The sequence below is a fragment of the Xenopus tropicalis genome, chromosome 1 (assembly GCF_000004195.4).
Source record: "Xenopus tropicalis strain Nigerian chromosome 1, UCB_Xtro_10.0, whole genome shotgun sequence".
Lineage (NCBI taxonomy): Eukaryota > Metazoa > Chordata > Amphibia > Anura > Pipidae > Xenopus > Xenopus tropicalis.
Window position 1 is genome coordinate 104119514 of NC_030677.2, and position 16142 is coordinate 104135655.

A 16142-nucleotide genomic window follows, 5' to 3' on the forward strand; every position below is an offset into this window, starting at 1 on the left:
GCCACTTGGTCAAAAGGTGACAGTAGCTCCAGGGTTAACTTGCGTCAAAAGGAGCAGCAACGCCCAATTTGAATGGAGAAAAACTAATGATTTTCGGTGCAACTGACTGTGGGGAAAAGTGCAAGCTGCCCACTGTGCTTGCTGAAGTAAATGAGCCCTTTCATGTAGCCTTTTGTTACTAAAGCTATATGAGGGAAGTACAGATGATGGTGTTAAATGTGGAACTTCTGCTAGTTTTACAAAATAATTGCCAGGTCCACCATCTGTTTTGGTGTGAACAATATATAACTGCTAAATGTAAAACAGCAGAGTTTTCTCTCTGTAAAATCTGCTTTGCTAAATAGGATGAGTCAGAGACTGCAAGCCTTCTCCCTAACACGATTACTACGCAGGATCCTTCTCCTCTGCATGAATCATTTGCCCCATAGCCTTCTGGGAGACCCCTCCTCCCCACCTCACACACTGTAATATCAGAGTCACCTCACAGTCCAAGAGATCAAAGTCTCAACAATTCAATTTAGTTGCGCAATTTAGAGACTCTGATGCAATGTGTATGCTAAAAAAAAATCTATTTTTTAATGAGGAAAAACGGAGATCAGTAGCAGTTCCATTAGCTTAATACAAACTACTATAGTCACTATACTGTTAGTAAATCTGGACTTTAACTATCAATAAAAATTGCATAGTAATAACAAAAAAGAAATGTTTCTCCTACCATTACACTTACCTATTGATTTCAGGATTGAAGTAACAGACAACACCACACACTAACCCAGCATGTGCTTCCCATCTAAAAATGTATAACGAGGTACAGGCATGGATCAGGTGGAGGTCAAGGCAGGCAGCAAGTATTGTAGTCAAATATACCGGCTAAGGGTTAATATACCAATCATTATTATACAATGAAAGGTTTGAGCAGGATCTGTATAAGCAGAAGCCAGCTTGGACAATGTAGGAATAACAACAAGGTATTTTAAAGGGAGTTTGGCACTAAACCAGAGGGGAAATGTCACCCAACCAGAAATAACAAAACCCAGGATTAAGGATAGCAAAACTGGCTTCAGACACCAATCAGGTGTCAATTTAGAGTTCTGTAACCTGTATAGAAGCAGTAAACCTATATTTTAGCGTCAGGTGTGTGTGTGTGTGTGTGGGGGGGGTGTCATGCACCAGTGTCCAGTGTTAGATTGGCCCACTGAGGTACCTGGAAAATACTCAGTAGGCCCCTTCAGTCCAAAATCACCCAGGCTTCCAGCAACAATCTCTTACATGTCTGTACAAGCCCTGAGTTAGGGCTAGGGTTGCGGTGTGCATGCGTGTTGCACATGCATGCACAAGTTGGTGGGTTGGGTTGGTCAGCCATCAGTGGCAGTCTTGGTGAGCTGTAGGTACCAAGTCCAATGCTGTTGATGTTACCTTAGAGTAATGTGGTAATGTGACCTGTATAACAGCACTAATCCTGCAATCATATGGTCAAGAAATGCTTTATGATTATTTTATATAAAAATGACATGTATCCTTTAAAATACATGCTTATAAAGAGTGCTTAATGATGATAACCGGTGTTACCGATGTCATTTTTATTATTAAAACTTGTGTGTGTAAAAAAAATAATGTTGCCTTGTAAAATATAAGGATATTAAAAGTCAACTGAAAGTTCCATGACCTGTTTAAGAGCACTCGGCCTTGCTTTTTTTTGATAGCCCTTTGTAAAAAAAAAAATTAAGTATAATGGCACCAATGCATTATCCGCTTAGCATCTCTTATATATTGCAAGTTACAATATTGGGTGTGAGTCACAACTAACCACATTGCCACCAACAATCAGCTGATTATTTGCTCCTTCACTCTCTGTCGTTCTGCTCATCACACTAGACTCACCCTTTTGAATATTTTATACATTTTCCATTCAACAGCACTACACATGCCCTACTGTATACTGTATATTGCTGTGTGCTACAAATTATTGGAAGACTTAAACACAACACAGTGACTTTCTATTACAATACTATCAAGTGGTTTGAGTATTACATTCCTAAATAACCACCTAAGCTACTGGATACAATTATCTTTTTGTTTTAAATGGATGTTGCAACTACAAGTATTTTCCACAGGTATTACATATGACATAAACTCACACAAATAATATAACACATATGGAGGATAGTTTTGTGGCAAATTATTGGATGCAATGTAGGATATTACTATGTGGCCTAATATTCCTTCACAAGGCATGTTGGGGTATTTGGGGTTATAGGATATTTCCTTTCAGGAACAATTCATTACTCTGAGGAACAACAAGATTATGAAGCTATATTATTAGTTCATTGCACATTAGAATACCTAGGTTGAGAAATGTTCTGTCCAGCTGAGAGGTCCAGGCCTTTGGCTATAACTTTGGCATGGTGTTTTTCTACTTGCCCTAAATATACTGTTAACAATAAAAAAGGATTGGTAACTATTTTCTCTGTAATGGAGTGTACTAACTATTTTAGTGACACTGATGTTGATCCAACATGTCATCTGTCTGTCAAGATATATTTTAAAGGTCCCCATACACTATAAGATCCGCTCGCTTGGCAATGTCGCCAAGCGAGCGGATATTCACCCGATATCCCCACCTACGGGTGGGCGATATCGGGTAGCAAGTAGCTAAAAAAAAAAATAATCCGATTGTTTGGCCCTGGGGCCAAACGATCGAATTACATTTGCTGGCCATGGGGCAGTCAGTTCGGGGACCGCATCAACGAGCCGATGCGGTCCCCGATCCGACTGGATTTTCTAACCTGGCCGATCGAGATCTGGCCAATTTCAAGCCAGATATCGGTCGGCCAGGCTGCTCGGTTCTGACCATACACGGGCCGATAGTAGCTGCCGATATCGGCCCCTTGGACCGATTCGTGTATGGGGACCTTCAGTTTAACCACTGTGGTCCTTATGTAGCCCTAAATTGTTTTGTGCAACATCAGTTGTATTATCATACCAGTGCAAATGGTACCAGTGCTATCATGACCATAGAAATAAACACAGTTCATCATTTATTCATCATCTATTCAATTAAATAAATAAAAATCCCTGGGCTCCTTGGGGACTTGAATCCAATAGACATAAATGTTCGGGTAATTTTCAGGGACCCCGCACACACGCACAAAACCACTAAAGGGTGCAAAAGCTTGCATTTGTACCCCCCCCCCCGCCTACCCCTCATGAATCCAGTGCATCCAAGATTATACAGAGAGGCCTGTGGCAATTTGTTAAAGGGGATGGCGAAAGTGCAGAATACATGGCAGATTGTGTTTGTTTTTTGAGCTTTGTCCTATGACTGATATTGTGTGGCACAGACCATAAAGGAGATCTGTACCCATAATCATATTTAAAGAATACATAGACATCAATATGTGGTTGTGCTTGCCCCTATGTGATGTCATGGACATCATTTGCAGATCCCTAAAAAAGAGTTGGGTTGGCCAATAGTGAATAGGCATAAGTGACATGTCTGGAAGTGACAGAGGACAGCAATAGTTATGTGATTGATTTGCTTAACATGCACTGATCACAAGCTAAGCTTTCCGTATTCATAGGGGCCGATTCACTGAGATAACACTTATCTCATGCTTTTTTGCGTTAAAAATCATGCGATAATTAAGTTCTGATTCATCAAAGTCATTTCGCATGCGTTAAGACGCATATTGCATGTGCAAAAAAACGCAATGCGTTATTTACCTCGCATTGCGTTAATTTTCGCATAAAAATAATACTAAGGCATTATTCACAAACACATATGAAGCGTTAAACGTGCTAAATATCGCATTAGTCTGTGCGAAGATTAACACCTACTTGGGGTAGGCGGTACCTAAAGAAAATTGTGGTTCATGAGCTTTTGGCAACACAACATGGACTTTGCAGTGAGATTTTTTCAAGTATGTGTTGGCCCTAGAGTGATGCATCCTCCAGTTTTCAGGGAAATGGTAATTTTCAGAACATTAGTTTTCCGAAAGTAATTGTTACGTGCGTAAAATCATGCGCTAATATAGCAAGCGGCGAAATATATTGTGTGCAGCGAGAAATAACGCATGTGGCAGGAATTAACGCAAGATAAACGCTCATCGCGAGTTAAATATCGCAAACAACATTGCGTTTCATTATGATGCCTGCACTTTTAGTCACAAAAAATAAGAAGCGATAACATTTTTAACGTATGCTATAAATAGCGCTCGTTTTATCAACCTTTAGTGAATGAACCCCATAGTGTTCTATTATAATGCTTTTTGAATAAAAGACGGTTCTCTTATATGAACTTGTCTGTTTGATTACAGTTCACCAGTTTTCTCGTGAGTTTATTCTATCTTATCTAGAGGGTACATATTCATTTCTGTTATATAAATTCCCTGTAAAATTATAGATACTCCTTTTATGACTACACTAACTATAACAACAATTCTTATATTAAGTTAGCAGCTGTGGATTTTCCAGCTCTTACAACCGACCAGAACAAGTATAAAGAATGTCCTTGATAAAAACAGTTAACAAATTAGTGAGTCAGATAATTTATGTCATGTCAATGTGCCCTAAGAAGTTGATAAACACAGAATTTAAGAATATTTCAATATACTCTTAAATTAATTAAATACATTAGTTGTAGGTTGAGGGGCCACAGTTTCCCAGAATTAAATTTCACCACTCACTACTAATTTGTAGGGATTTTAGGAGCACATTTGAATTCTCACTTTTATCCATTGATAGCTATGCCTGGAAAAATCTCAGACAAGTGAATAAAGTATTAAAGAAAGAATGAATTCTTTCCTTGTCTAAAGTTTGCCTCAATTTGTTAGGTGAATTTTTACTCTACATGTAATTTTTATTTAAAATAGTAAGTACGCTGTTGTGAGAGAAATGTAGCAAATTTTCTCCTGCTGTAAATTCTCCAAACATTCACACAATTGTAGTGTACTGTACTGTGTAGTGTATAATGAGGTGCAAATGTGGCTTCTTTATCTTTATAATGTAGTTCAACAGCCTGAACCTAAAGAAATATTTCTTGGCAAAAAACTATTTTGGGGCTCTTGGTAAATTTTGCGGATGTACACAGTTCCACACTGGAGAAGTTTCAGCTGGTGAAAAAATGTGAATGAGAATTTTCTTACTCTGCTTTTAGTAAATGGCGAATTTTCAGTTCTGATGAAAATACTTTAGATTTTAAACTTAGAGTGATAAAAAGGTTTGTTTCTGAATGCAAATCAAGTTGACCGTTAATTATATAATATGGATCCCATTATTTAATAGCATGTTTCATGAGCTTATTGAATATCCGTTGTTATAAAAATCTTCTTACATTGTAAAGGTCACAATTCTCATATAACTGGGCACCATTTTCAATAAAACAAAGAGCCAAACAAATGGACATTTATAGCTCAGGGTTATTGCAATAATGTCATTCTGAAAATACAGAAAAAGATGAACTCTTCCATGTACCAGCAATAGGATACCTAGCTAATATGGAAAATGATGTACAATAACTGTGTCCAACTGTACAAACTTTTGAGATGTCTGCAATCACTTGTTAAATTTAAGAACCCCTTGCTCACCCTTTAACCAACATGGCACATAATATTTTACATATTAGCTGTAACAAGTGAGCGATAATGGCAGTTGTTAATTTTTTGGACAGAAATAAAGATTGTTATTGGAGATGATAATGTCTTACATGTATTTCAACTTCTTGACCAAGCCACTGCTTGATGTGGATGCAATATTGTGCGAAAAGAGAAAGGCCAGTGGGTAGTGAGCCAGGAACTGGGGAATGACAGGTCCATGACAGGACTAGGAAGAAGAGAACCTAAGGAACTTAAGTTGGATATTGTGGGTATTGTAGTTTAGTAGGGTTGCCTGCCTCCCCAGAGCAAGGAGGTACAGAGCGGGGGTGGGGGGGGGGGTATTAGTGTTGAGTTGCAGTGGGAGGGGCTTCCCTGGGGGGGAGCCATTTATAGGGGTATGAAGTATAGGGTGTAACAGAGGTTAGGCCTGGGGCCAAAGTGATGGAAGGAGCCAGATGGAAGGGGTGTGAGTTGCAGAGGAAAGCCGTGCCTAGGAATGACAGGCAGGCCCTTACTCTTGTTTGCAGCCTTCAGCAGCTATCTGACATTACAAGAAAGTTAATTGTTAAATATTGTATAAATGCAGTGGTCTTACACTTAACTGTTTATGACAGACATAAGGAGCCATGTTTTATTGCACTCTGTCCTGCATCCACATGTGCAGATCCTTGTGGCCCAGATAAGAGCACAATGACCTATGCTTTTGGCATGTATACAGCTCTGGCTGGTTGCAGGTATCACTTGCTTACACCCTAAGAATATGGGACACATTTATTACCACTGGGCAATTTGACACCTGGGAAATAACCCATAGCAATCAATAAGTGATAAACTTTTTTCAGCTAGCTGCAGGAAGAACAGTGAAAGTGAACATTCAACGGTTGCCATGGGTTGATGCAGAATAAAATATAAGCCCCAGCATTGCTTCTCCATAGTTGATGCCCAGAGAATCATTCAAAACATTTTGAGTACCATATGGCAAAAAATTAGCTTGCAGTATACATACTTCACATTTAAATGCATAAGACATTAAATAAACAGACCATTTAAAGACAGCTAATTTAAATCCTGTAATTCTGAAGAAGAATAAAGCAATAAGGGTCATTTAATAATGCTAGGTGCAAAGATAGGTGCAAAATTCCACCTATTAAAACACAACACATATTCTGTGTCTCAAGAATGCAGGGGTTCTGCTGGAATCCCTTAAAACAAGCTACTTGCAGTGTGAATACATTATTTATATACCATTTATACAATTTATCCTGTGCTTCTGCACTGCATTTAACATTTCAACCTTCATAATATTTGCAGCAGGAACCAGCTGGCCCAGATCCTAGGGCTTATATACAATTGGTAATTGCAGCTCAAGGCACAGACTTGAGCCCATAAAAATGTCATATACAAGGCACTTCCACTTTTATGTTTTCATCTATTCTACCACCATGTGCCCGTTTGCCAGTTGCGCTTCCCTTTGTACTTTAGGTACAAGACTCACAGTGCAGTACTCATTGTCCATTTGTTTGTTGCCCCAATTGCACCAGTTGTGATTAACAGGCATGTAACTGTATGTCCCACCCTTTCCTTGCAGGTGTAACTTGCACCCATTGTGTGCAATTCACTAACCTGCTCTAATATTTGTCCCTCTGGTTTCTGGTGCAAAATCTTTCAGCCAGTTGCACTAGAAAGTAGTTGTACACTCTGTGTAAAAAATATGGTGAGTTACACTAATCGTTACACTTAGAACACTAGTAAATTAATATGATTGAGCAGGCAGGCAGAACAGGCAATTGATCAGCACCGTCTCAGGGTTCCTTGCTGCCCTGAGGCAGCAAAGACAATGCTGCCCTCCTGCCCCTGTACATTTTGTTTTTTCACATTGGAGAGGGTTGAAGGGGTGGTGTATCCATAGGGCAGAGAGTGCACTATAAAAGCCAAAATATGATATGGAAAAATTTCATTTTGGCGCTTAACGTAACCAGGAGTGGCTTTTGATGCCCCTGGTAACTTGCTGGGTGCTGTTGCCTGAGGTGAGTTTCTCAACATGTCTCATGGCAGAAGCTCCCCAGTAGTTGGTCAAATCACATTGTGTAACATAGTTTCTTTGGTTAGAAAGGGTTGCAAGGTGTTGCTTTGCTAGTATGTGAAAATTAAAGGTAACAATCACTGAATGAGTGCTGTTTGCCAGAGCAAAAATAAGCAAAAATAAACAAATAAAATCATAAAGGCTAATCTATAGTCTTTGGTATTTGTGACTATTTTGCACCAAACTCTGCATTTACTCCTTTTACTCCTCTTTACTTATTTTCTTTCTTATTGTTTAGTTATTTTTATCGAGGTTTTGACATAAACATTCAGAAACATGAAAGATAACTGGAAATCATAACCAAAGATATACACATATAAAACATTATAATCATCTCCAGTGTCAAGAAATGTCCAATACAGAAAATGAAAACAGCAAAACAAAACAGTATTTGTTAACTATATAACTAACTCTCTCTTTATTTATTTTCATTGATGGTAATGGGTTGTCATCTAAGAGTGCCTGAGTATAACAGATTCTGACATTAGTTCAGTACAGATAATAATGGTGTGTCTGTGTTAGTGGCTGAAATGACACTTCTTGTTAGAAGATTAAATTGTTTCTTGGCTTTTCAATAGTGACATCTTGTGGTCTTCTAGTAGATTTCCTCCCACTATCAGTATATTATATATTAATATTTAATTAACAAGGCATAACAGTGGCGTAACTATAGAGGATGACCCTGCCGTCGCAGGGTGGGGGCCCAGATCACGGGGTCTGCTTCCTCTATAAATGTTAGAATTCTTACCTTCCCAGCCACTCTCTTACCTACCCCAGCACAAGTGGCTGTGGAGCGGGGGACACAAACAGACAGACAGGCGGAGGAAGGTTCAGGTAGGGGATGCTTTGCAAGCCTGGCCCTGCCAAAGATTTTTTTGTGGGGCTGCCTGGGATATACAACATAGCAAGCTATACATTTTCCTGAACAACACTTATACATATTCCTAGTTAGTGTTTCTAGAAAATATATTGCAGCAATGGCTATAAACCATCCCTGAGCCATACAAATACATGTTCTCATCTTATGAAGGGAAAATAAATGATAGTAGTAGTACTTACATGCTCCCACGGCGTGGCAGACTTAACTCTTTCTGTAAGAAAATAGAACATTTCTATCAATATGAATGAGTTTTGTAAACTTATAGCTAAAGAGATGCTTGTGACTTAGGGCAGTGGCACACGGGGAGATTAGTCGCCCACAATATATCTTCGCTACCACGGGCAACTAGTCTCCCCGAAATGCCATTCCACCAACTAGAATGTAAATCACCAGTGGGATGGCATACGCATCACTTTCCTTGAGAGGCAAGTTCAGGAGACTTTGGGAAACCGAAGTGACGCGTATACCATCCCACCACCGATTTACATTCTTGCCGATGTGATGGCATTTCATTTAGATTAGTCGCCTGTAGTAGCGAAGATTTATCACGGGCAACTAATCTCCCCGTGTGCCACTGCCCTAAAGGGCAAAGACACACTGAGCTACTTAGTAGCAGCTGCTTGTCATGGCTACTAAACAACAGAAAATACCCTGCCATAGACAATACTGAGAATTACCTTTAAAACACATGGAGACAATTGCCAGTAAATGATCACCATTGTCCATTTTAGTAGCCACGACAAGTAGCTGCTACTATTAGCTACTTGTGTCTTCACCCATAATGATATATGTCAAGCTTTACGGTGACATATAGCTACTAGTAGCAGCTATATCTCATGGCTACAAAAATAGACAATGCTGATCATTATAATTGTCTCTATGTGTGTTTTAACAGAGGCAATTCTCGGTATTGTCTATGGCAGGGTATTTTCTGGTTTAGTATCCGTTTCAAGTATCTGCTATTAAGTAACTCTGCGTATATTCGCTCCTTAAATTAAAGGTTGCAATTTAATATTGATCTATATTTAATTTCTTGTTTCCATTTAACTCAACTAGGCCCAACCATGTGCAAAGGTTTTTAAAAGAGTGCTATATTTACCTCATGTCATCTCTACAGGTCAATATATTTTTGTCTTTTGAACTAGATTAAAACCTGAGGTAAAATCTTCATCCCCCATTAAATCCAACCCCAAGCCCAAAATGAATATTTCTGTGAGTATATCACAATTCAGGGCAAATTCATAGAAGGTATCTGTTAGCTTTAGCAATTTGTCAGTACTGAGCAGCAAAAAAGTTGTCAAAAATATTCGTTATATGACATAGTAACATAGTAACATAGTAAGTTGGGTTGAAAAAAGACATACGTCCATCAAGTTCAACCATAATGCCTATACCTAACCTGCCTAACTACAAGTTGATCCAGAGGAAGGCAAAAAACCCCATCTGAAACCTCTCTAATTTGCCTCAGAGGGGAAAAAATTCCTTCCTGACTCCAAGATGGCAATCGGACCAGTCCCTGGATCAACTTGTACTAAGAGCTATCTCCCATAACCGTGTATTCCCTCACTTGCTAAGAATCCATCCAGCCCCTTCTTAAAGCTATATAATGTATCAGCCAGTACGACTGATTCGGGGAGGGAATTCCACAACTTCACAGCTCTCACTGTAAAAAATCCTTTCCGAATATTTAAATGGAACCTCCCTTCTTCTAAACGGAGTGGGTGCCCTCGTGTCCGTTGGAAGGACCTACTGGTAAATAAAACATTAGAGAGGTTATTATATGATCCCCTTATATATTTATACATAGCTATCATGTCACCTCTTAAGCGCCTCTTCTCCAGTGTAAACAGACCCAACTTGGCCAGTATATGACAATTTCATTATAGCATATACATTTTGGCATCAAAATGTCACGGGCATAACAAATTCTCAAAAATGTCGTACCTATGAGAAAAAGCCATGCCTCCTTCCTGTTCATTTGTTTAGGATGCAGAAGATGCTATGGAGAGGGACCCCACAGTAGACCCTGTGGTTGTGGGGTTAGCTGTATGGTAGTTACACAACTGAAAATGCTAGACATTGCACACATGTGTCCATGTTAAACCCACAGATGGGAATATGATTGTCAATTATCAAAGTCATCAAGGCCACCATCACAAGCATCATCCTTCCCGCTGACAAGCAGCATCTTCCAAACCCAAACTTGACGAGCAGTCTCCTATAAGACATTAATGTGGGGACTGGCCAGGCCACTAGCCAATAGTATTAGGCTACCACATCATTCAATAAGATATCCTGACTGGGCCCCTCAAGCATAAAGGTGGCCATACACGTGGCGATCTGACGATGTTTCGTACGACCATCGGTCGCACGAAACATCGTAAGATCCGCCACACACCATTCAGGGCTGAATCGGCAGGTAAGGAGGTAGAAACAATAGGATTTCTACCTCCTTCTGCCGATTCAGCTCTGAAGGGAGAATTTTGGTCAGGCGCCTTCTATGGCGCTCGATCAAAATTTTCAAACTTGTCCGATCGGCGAGTCGTCCGATATCGGCAGCTTCCTGCGATATCGGTCGACTCGCCGACATGCCATACACGCACCGATTATCGTACGAAACGAGGTTTCGTACGATAATATCGGTGCGTGTATGGCCACCTTAAATTTCACTTGGCTCCTGACAACTATACCCCCTTTAATCTCCTGATGGCAGCCCTGAAAATCACATCCAAAGCATGTACTAGATCATTATCCCCTTAACAGAAAACATGATTTGAAGGCTATGAGTAAAAAGTGTCTGGTTAGGACGAACTTGTACATATTGGTCCTAAGGCAATGTTAATGAGTCAAAATAAACACAAAAAACAAAGTAATTGGGTCTCAGGTGTGTTTTATATCAGTAGACACAGGCTATATAGTGGGTACATAAAAGTTTGGTGAAACATTGGCCTATTATTGTCACTGAGGAATAATTATTCTCTCCTAGTGGCAGAAAACCCTGCACAGTATTTTCTATCTTAGTGCCATGGGGTATATACATGTGCAGGATGCACAATGTGTATTAATCCTAAAGTCGCCATGCATGGGCCAATTCGGACCCTCCAGACTAAATCGATAGTGTATTGGCTCACTGACGAGCCTGCCAACTAATATCAGGCTGAAAATTGGGCACATATCAATTGAGCAAGTTTGAAAGTCCCTTTGTGTAATTAAACAAAGTTTGTGTAGCCTCCTGTATTTGAGTAAGTAAGAAAAGAGTAACTATACATGGGGCTAGCCAGCACATGAAAAAGCAAAAAAAAAGTATGAACTCTCGACTGCCTTATCTATTTTTTACATCACTGTAAAACCCCTCCAGTGGGTTTCCCTTATCGCTCTCCCTATCTCGTGACGAGTGTCCCCAAAACCACACCCATTGCTGACATCAGCAGTGAGGCATTAATATATATGAAAATCAAAGGCGACTGTCAGATTGGGACAGGGCAGGATAAGGTCAGAATCTCTACTTATTGCTGCTTTGTTATTAGTCTTTGTAAAAGTACGTACACTTGTGGTGATGTAATTGTGGTGTTTTTTTATATAAAGAAATTGGGTATTTAATATAATGTATTATGGTAGGCTGCAATTGTTTTGGTAATATTTGCAATAAAGGTCCACAGGGGGCACTAGTAACCTGGGGTGAACAATGCTATTGAATAATATCTATTTAATGAGGACACAAAAATATAAATATCCAAGTGGTTATTAATTTAATGTTGCAATTAACAATTGCTGTTGCCTTTTTTTTTATTAAGACACTGCTGTGTATTGTGCATAGAGTTTGAACACATCCCTTGAATAGCTATACCTTTTAATTTTTCTAAGGACTAGGCATATGACTCACTTAGAACTGTTACAAGAAAAATACACTCTTATGATGTCAATGCAATTACATTTTGCCTGGGGAAAAAACCTTTCTACAAAGCAGATATTGATAACACTATCATCCCCCTCACATATTTTCACTTTGCATTTCCCTCATCAGAAATCAACACTGTTATTTTTAACATGAATCTGCCTGAGGATATTTTGTTTTATATAACAATGTTTTATATTATTAGCCTTCTGGAAATGATTTACCCTCAAGCATTCTGCACATTGCTAAGCCAAAACACAATGGGGTCCATTTTACACTGGGCAAATTTGCACACAGGTAATTATCACATTCACATGAACTAGGTTCAGTTTTATCAGAAACCAATTATCTGCCTGTATATTTTTGATATGTGGAAGGAAAGTCATGCAAACAGCATATAAACTCCTTGCACCTAGTGCCAAGTCTAGACTCAAATGCAGAGGTACTAACCACTGAGCCCCTCTGTTATCCAAGATAACACAAAAAAAAACATATTACAAGAATCAAATAAAAAGTTAGCTATTCTGCTGACAAATTTACGGAAAATGTACTGAAACCTTGTTCTTACACGTTCTTGAGTTTAAAGACAAAACATTATAAATAAGAATGCCATGGGTTGTCTGCATAGTTCAATATCTTAAACTGCATAGGATAACCCAGAACACATAGAACATAGAGACTTCAGGATTCCTATGGCACCCAGCATCATTAGACACAGCACCCTTGCGCCAACATGCGAGTGACATGCCACTCGCGGGCAGAACACTGGAAATTATGCCAGGTAAAAAATTAATAAATACATTTTGTGCATCTGTTTCTAGTTTGCAACAAAGCACATGCACAGTTGCAACCATTTTGGTAAATCGGGCACAACTGCAGTACTGCAGCTGTGTCAAGAGAGTCTGAAATGTGGTAGAAAATATGGCTATTGCGCTCAAAATTGTACTTTACTTATTTTGTCAAAGTAAGTGATTACACTCACTTATTAACATCTGGGTATTAATTACATAGAGCCAACAAAGAAAAAGGGTCCTATAAGCAGTTCAATTTTTCAATTTGTTTGTATTCAATTATTACTGGTATGTCAAAGTTTCTAGGGGTGAGCTTAATGCTTACTTATCAAGCACTTTCACCCTGGGGAATGTGACCTGTCTCTCCTTAAGTTGTAAGTTTAAACTACACACAAGTTGAGGGGGTGGCGGGACACCTACATTTCACCCCTCTCCTGCTGCTCACCAATACAACTTTGTATTCTTGGGGGAAGTGGTGAAACAACAGAATGCAGTGTGCAAAGTGCAAAGAAATGGCCACTTTTTTCATTTTGCACACTGGGTTCTGTAAATGATCCCTAATGTATTTTACCAATGTTCATTCTAAGCTACCCAGGAGGCTCAAAGTCTGAAACCCACCACTTTAAGCTATGAGCTAATGCCCACCCACACATATAATGTCACCAGCACACACAACAATTTGTGGAGAGCACAGAAAATTTTGTATGCACCCACATAGTTCCATTTTGGCTCAGCTCTCCCCCTTCCACTTGTCACTGTGCTGCACACACAGTCTTTTTTTTTAAAGTTTGTACATAGTCAATTAAAAATTAAAGGGAACACTTTCATCATTTATTACATATATATAAAGACTTAGTTCTAAATCCACAATATTAATAACATGTTAAAACAGTTTTCACTTGTGATACATTCAAAACTTACATTAATGCTGTTGAACTTTATATATTTGACCTCCTTCCATGGTCCATTATCTGTTTAATAATCAGTCCCAACAAAAGGATCACAATATACACTCTTTTGTTGTGCCTTTTCATCGTACTCTTTTTTGTTCTTAGTTGTTTGTACTATAATGAACAACAGCCGGCATAGGTCAGCCAGACAAATTTAAATATTTAAGCCTTGTAAGTCCAAGTGGAAAATAGCTATATACATTGGCTGATCCTAGAATCTAAACATAATTTTGCAAAACAAGTAGCTGAGACAAGTTTTGCACACATCTTGGTTTCATTTCAGCACTAAATGGTGGACAGCATGCAGTGAATCAGATGATACATTTACCTGCAACCCTCGCCTCCTTAGGATGCTGGGCTCATCCATCTCTTCTTTCTTTTCTTTCCCCTCTCAGCCTTCAGCTTTATGTCTTTCCCTTCCTCTGCTCTGGCTACTTCTCTCTTCCCCGTCACAGATTTCCTTTGCTGCCTGGTTAAATTCTTCACAGATTTGCTTTGGCAGCAGTGAGCAACAGTAGAAGTAATTCAAGTGCTTCAGCCTCCCAGTTGGATAGCCATTGTCAGCTGATCCTGAGTAGGCTTAACTCTTCCAGTGCCAGTAAATTCCAGCTTGCTAAAGCAGTGATATTCATACTGTGACTTGCCACAATAAGCAGTGTGTGCTTCTTCTGGTTAAAAAAGAAATAATGCAAAACATACATTTATGTTGCTGTATATACAGTTACCGAGTAGCTAGTTCCACCAACTATCTCTGTGTAAGTTTCCTTTTTTACATTTTTCAACCATATTGCTAATGACTGTAATTCATTCTATTACAGCCTTTAAGTGCTTCCTCGTTTGCTCAATATAATTTAACGGTGTCTTCACATGCTACATGCCTTGGTTGCCAATGAAATGCAAATTATAGTTCAGTAATTGTTTCAGGGATTTACCAGCACCTCAGACAAAAGTGGAGAATGAAGAAAACATTGGCACTTGACATGAACTGCATTCTGCTTGAACCTGAATCACACTTGCATTGTTACTGAATATAAGGAAAATTGTGTAGGTGCTTCATGATTACTTTAAAAGTGAAATTGGACTGTCCAGCTAAGTTTGATGCAGTTTGGGCTACATGGCTAAATGCACAAATCTAAAAATATAATACTCAGTAACTTATGCTGTTTGTATCTCTACCCCTGGATTGCTCCTTTCTATTTCACTTCTTACCCCCAAATGTAATAAAGGGTACTATATTTGCCTAGGTGCAGTATCCAATACTAACCAATACGATGTTTGCATTTAAACAGGTGACCAGTAAATGTTACCTGTTGAATGGTTGCTCTAGGTATCTATCACATAACCCCATTATGTTTTCTAGTTGCTATGTCTTAAAAACTTAAAATAAAAAAAAGTTGCTAAGAATAAGCAATTCTAAAAAATAATGCAAGTTAATCTGGTAAAGTTTATATATGGAAATCAATCATTACATTTCTGCCTTATTTGTTTCATCCTGTCCTTGATGTGAATGTGGCCATGCTGGTGACAGGTCTATATATATAGCATTTATCTTATCTTTATTAGCAGATATATGTATGTTATAAGCTATTTGGTGGTTCTTTAAATAGTTGTGTCTATTTATCTATCTATTGGTATAGGATCCATTGGCTGGAAACCTGTTATCCAGAAAGCTCCAAATTACGGGAAGGCCATCTCCCATAAACACCATTTTAATCTAATAACTCAGTTTTTTAAAAAATGATTTCCATTTTCTTTGTCATAACAAAACAGTAGCTTGTACTTGATCTAATTGATCTGACATGATATAATTAATCCTTACTGGAAGCAAAACAATTCTATTTAAATAATTTAAATGATTTTTAGTTAAGATATTGATGAATGCTGTATTGTGGATAAAAAGGCTTGGCAATTTGCATCCAAATTAGGCTTTTTAGTAAAGTTTGTGTTCC

General features: G+C 38.7%; 1 protein-coding gene across 5 annotated transcripts in view; it reads right to left on the reverse strand.

Moving 5' to 3' along the window:
- The window catches only part of mast3 (microtubule associated serine/threonine kinase 3), a 101812-nt gene extending 87237 nt beyond the window's left edge, over positions 1-14575 (reverse strand). For all 5 annotated transcript variants that reach the window (XM_031905219.1, XM_031905206.1, XM_031905211.1 and 2 more), the window contains exons 1-2: positions 14522-14575; positions 8737-8768 (exon numbers count right to left, since the gene is read on the reverse strand). In XM_031905219.1, the coding sequence (XP_031761079.1) occupies positions 8737-8768; positions 14522-14560 (71 nt within the window). In that variant the 5' untranslated portion in view covers positions 14561-14575. The remainder of the gene's footprint in view (positions 1-8736; positions 8769-14521) is intronic.
- Positions 14576-16142: the final 1567 nt, after the last annotated feature.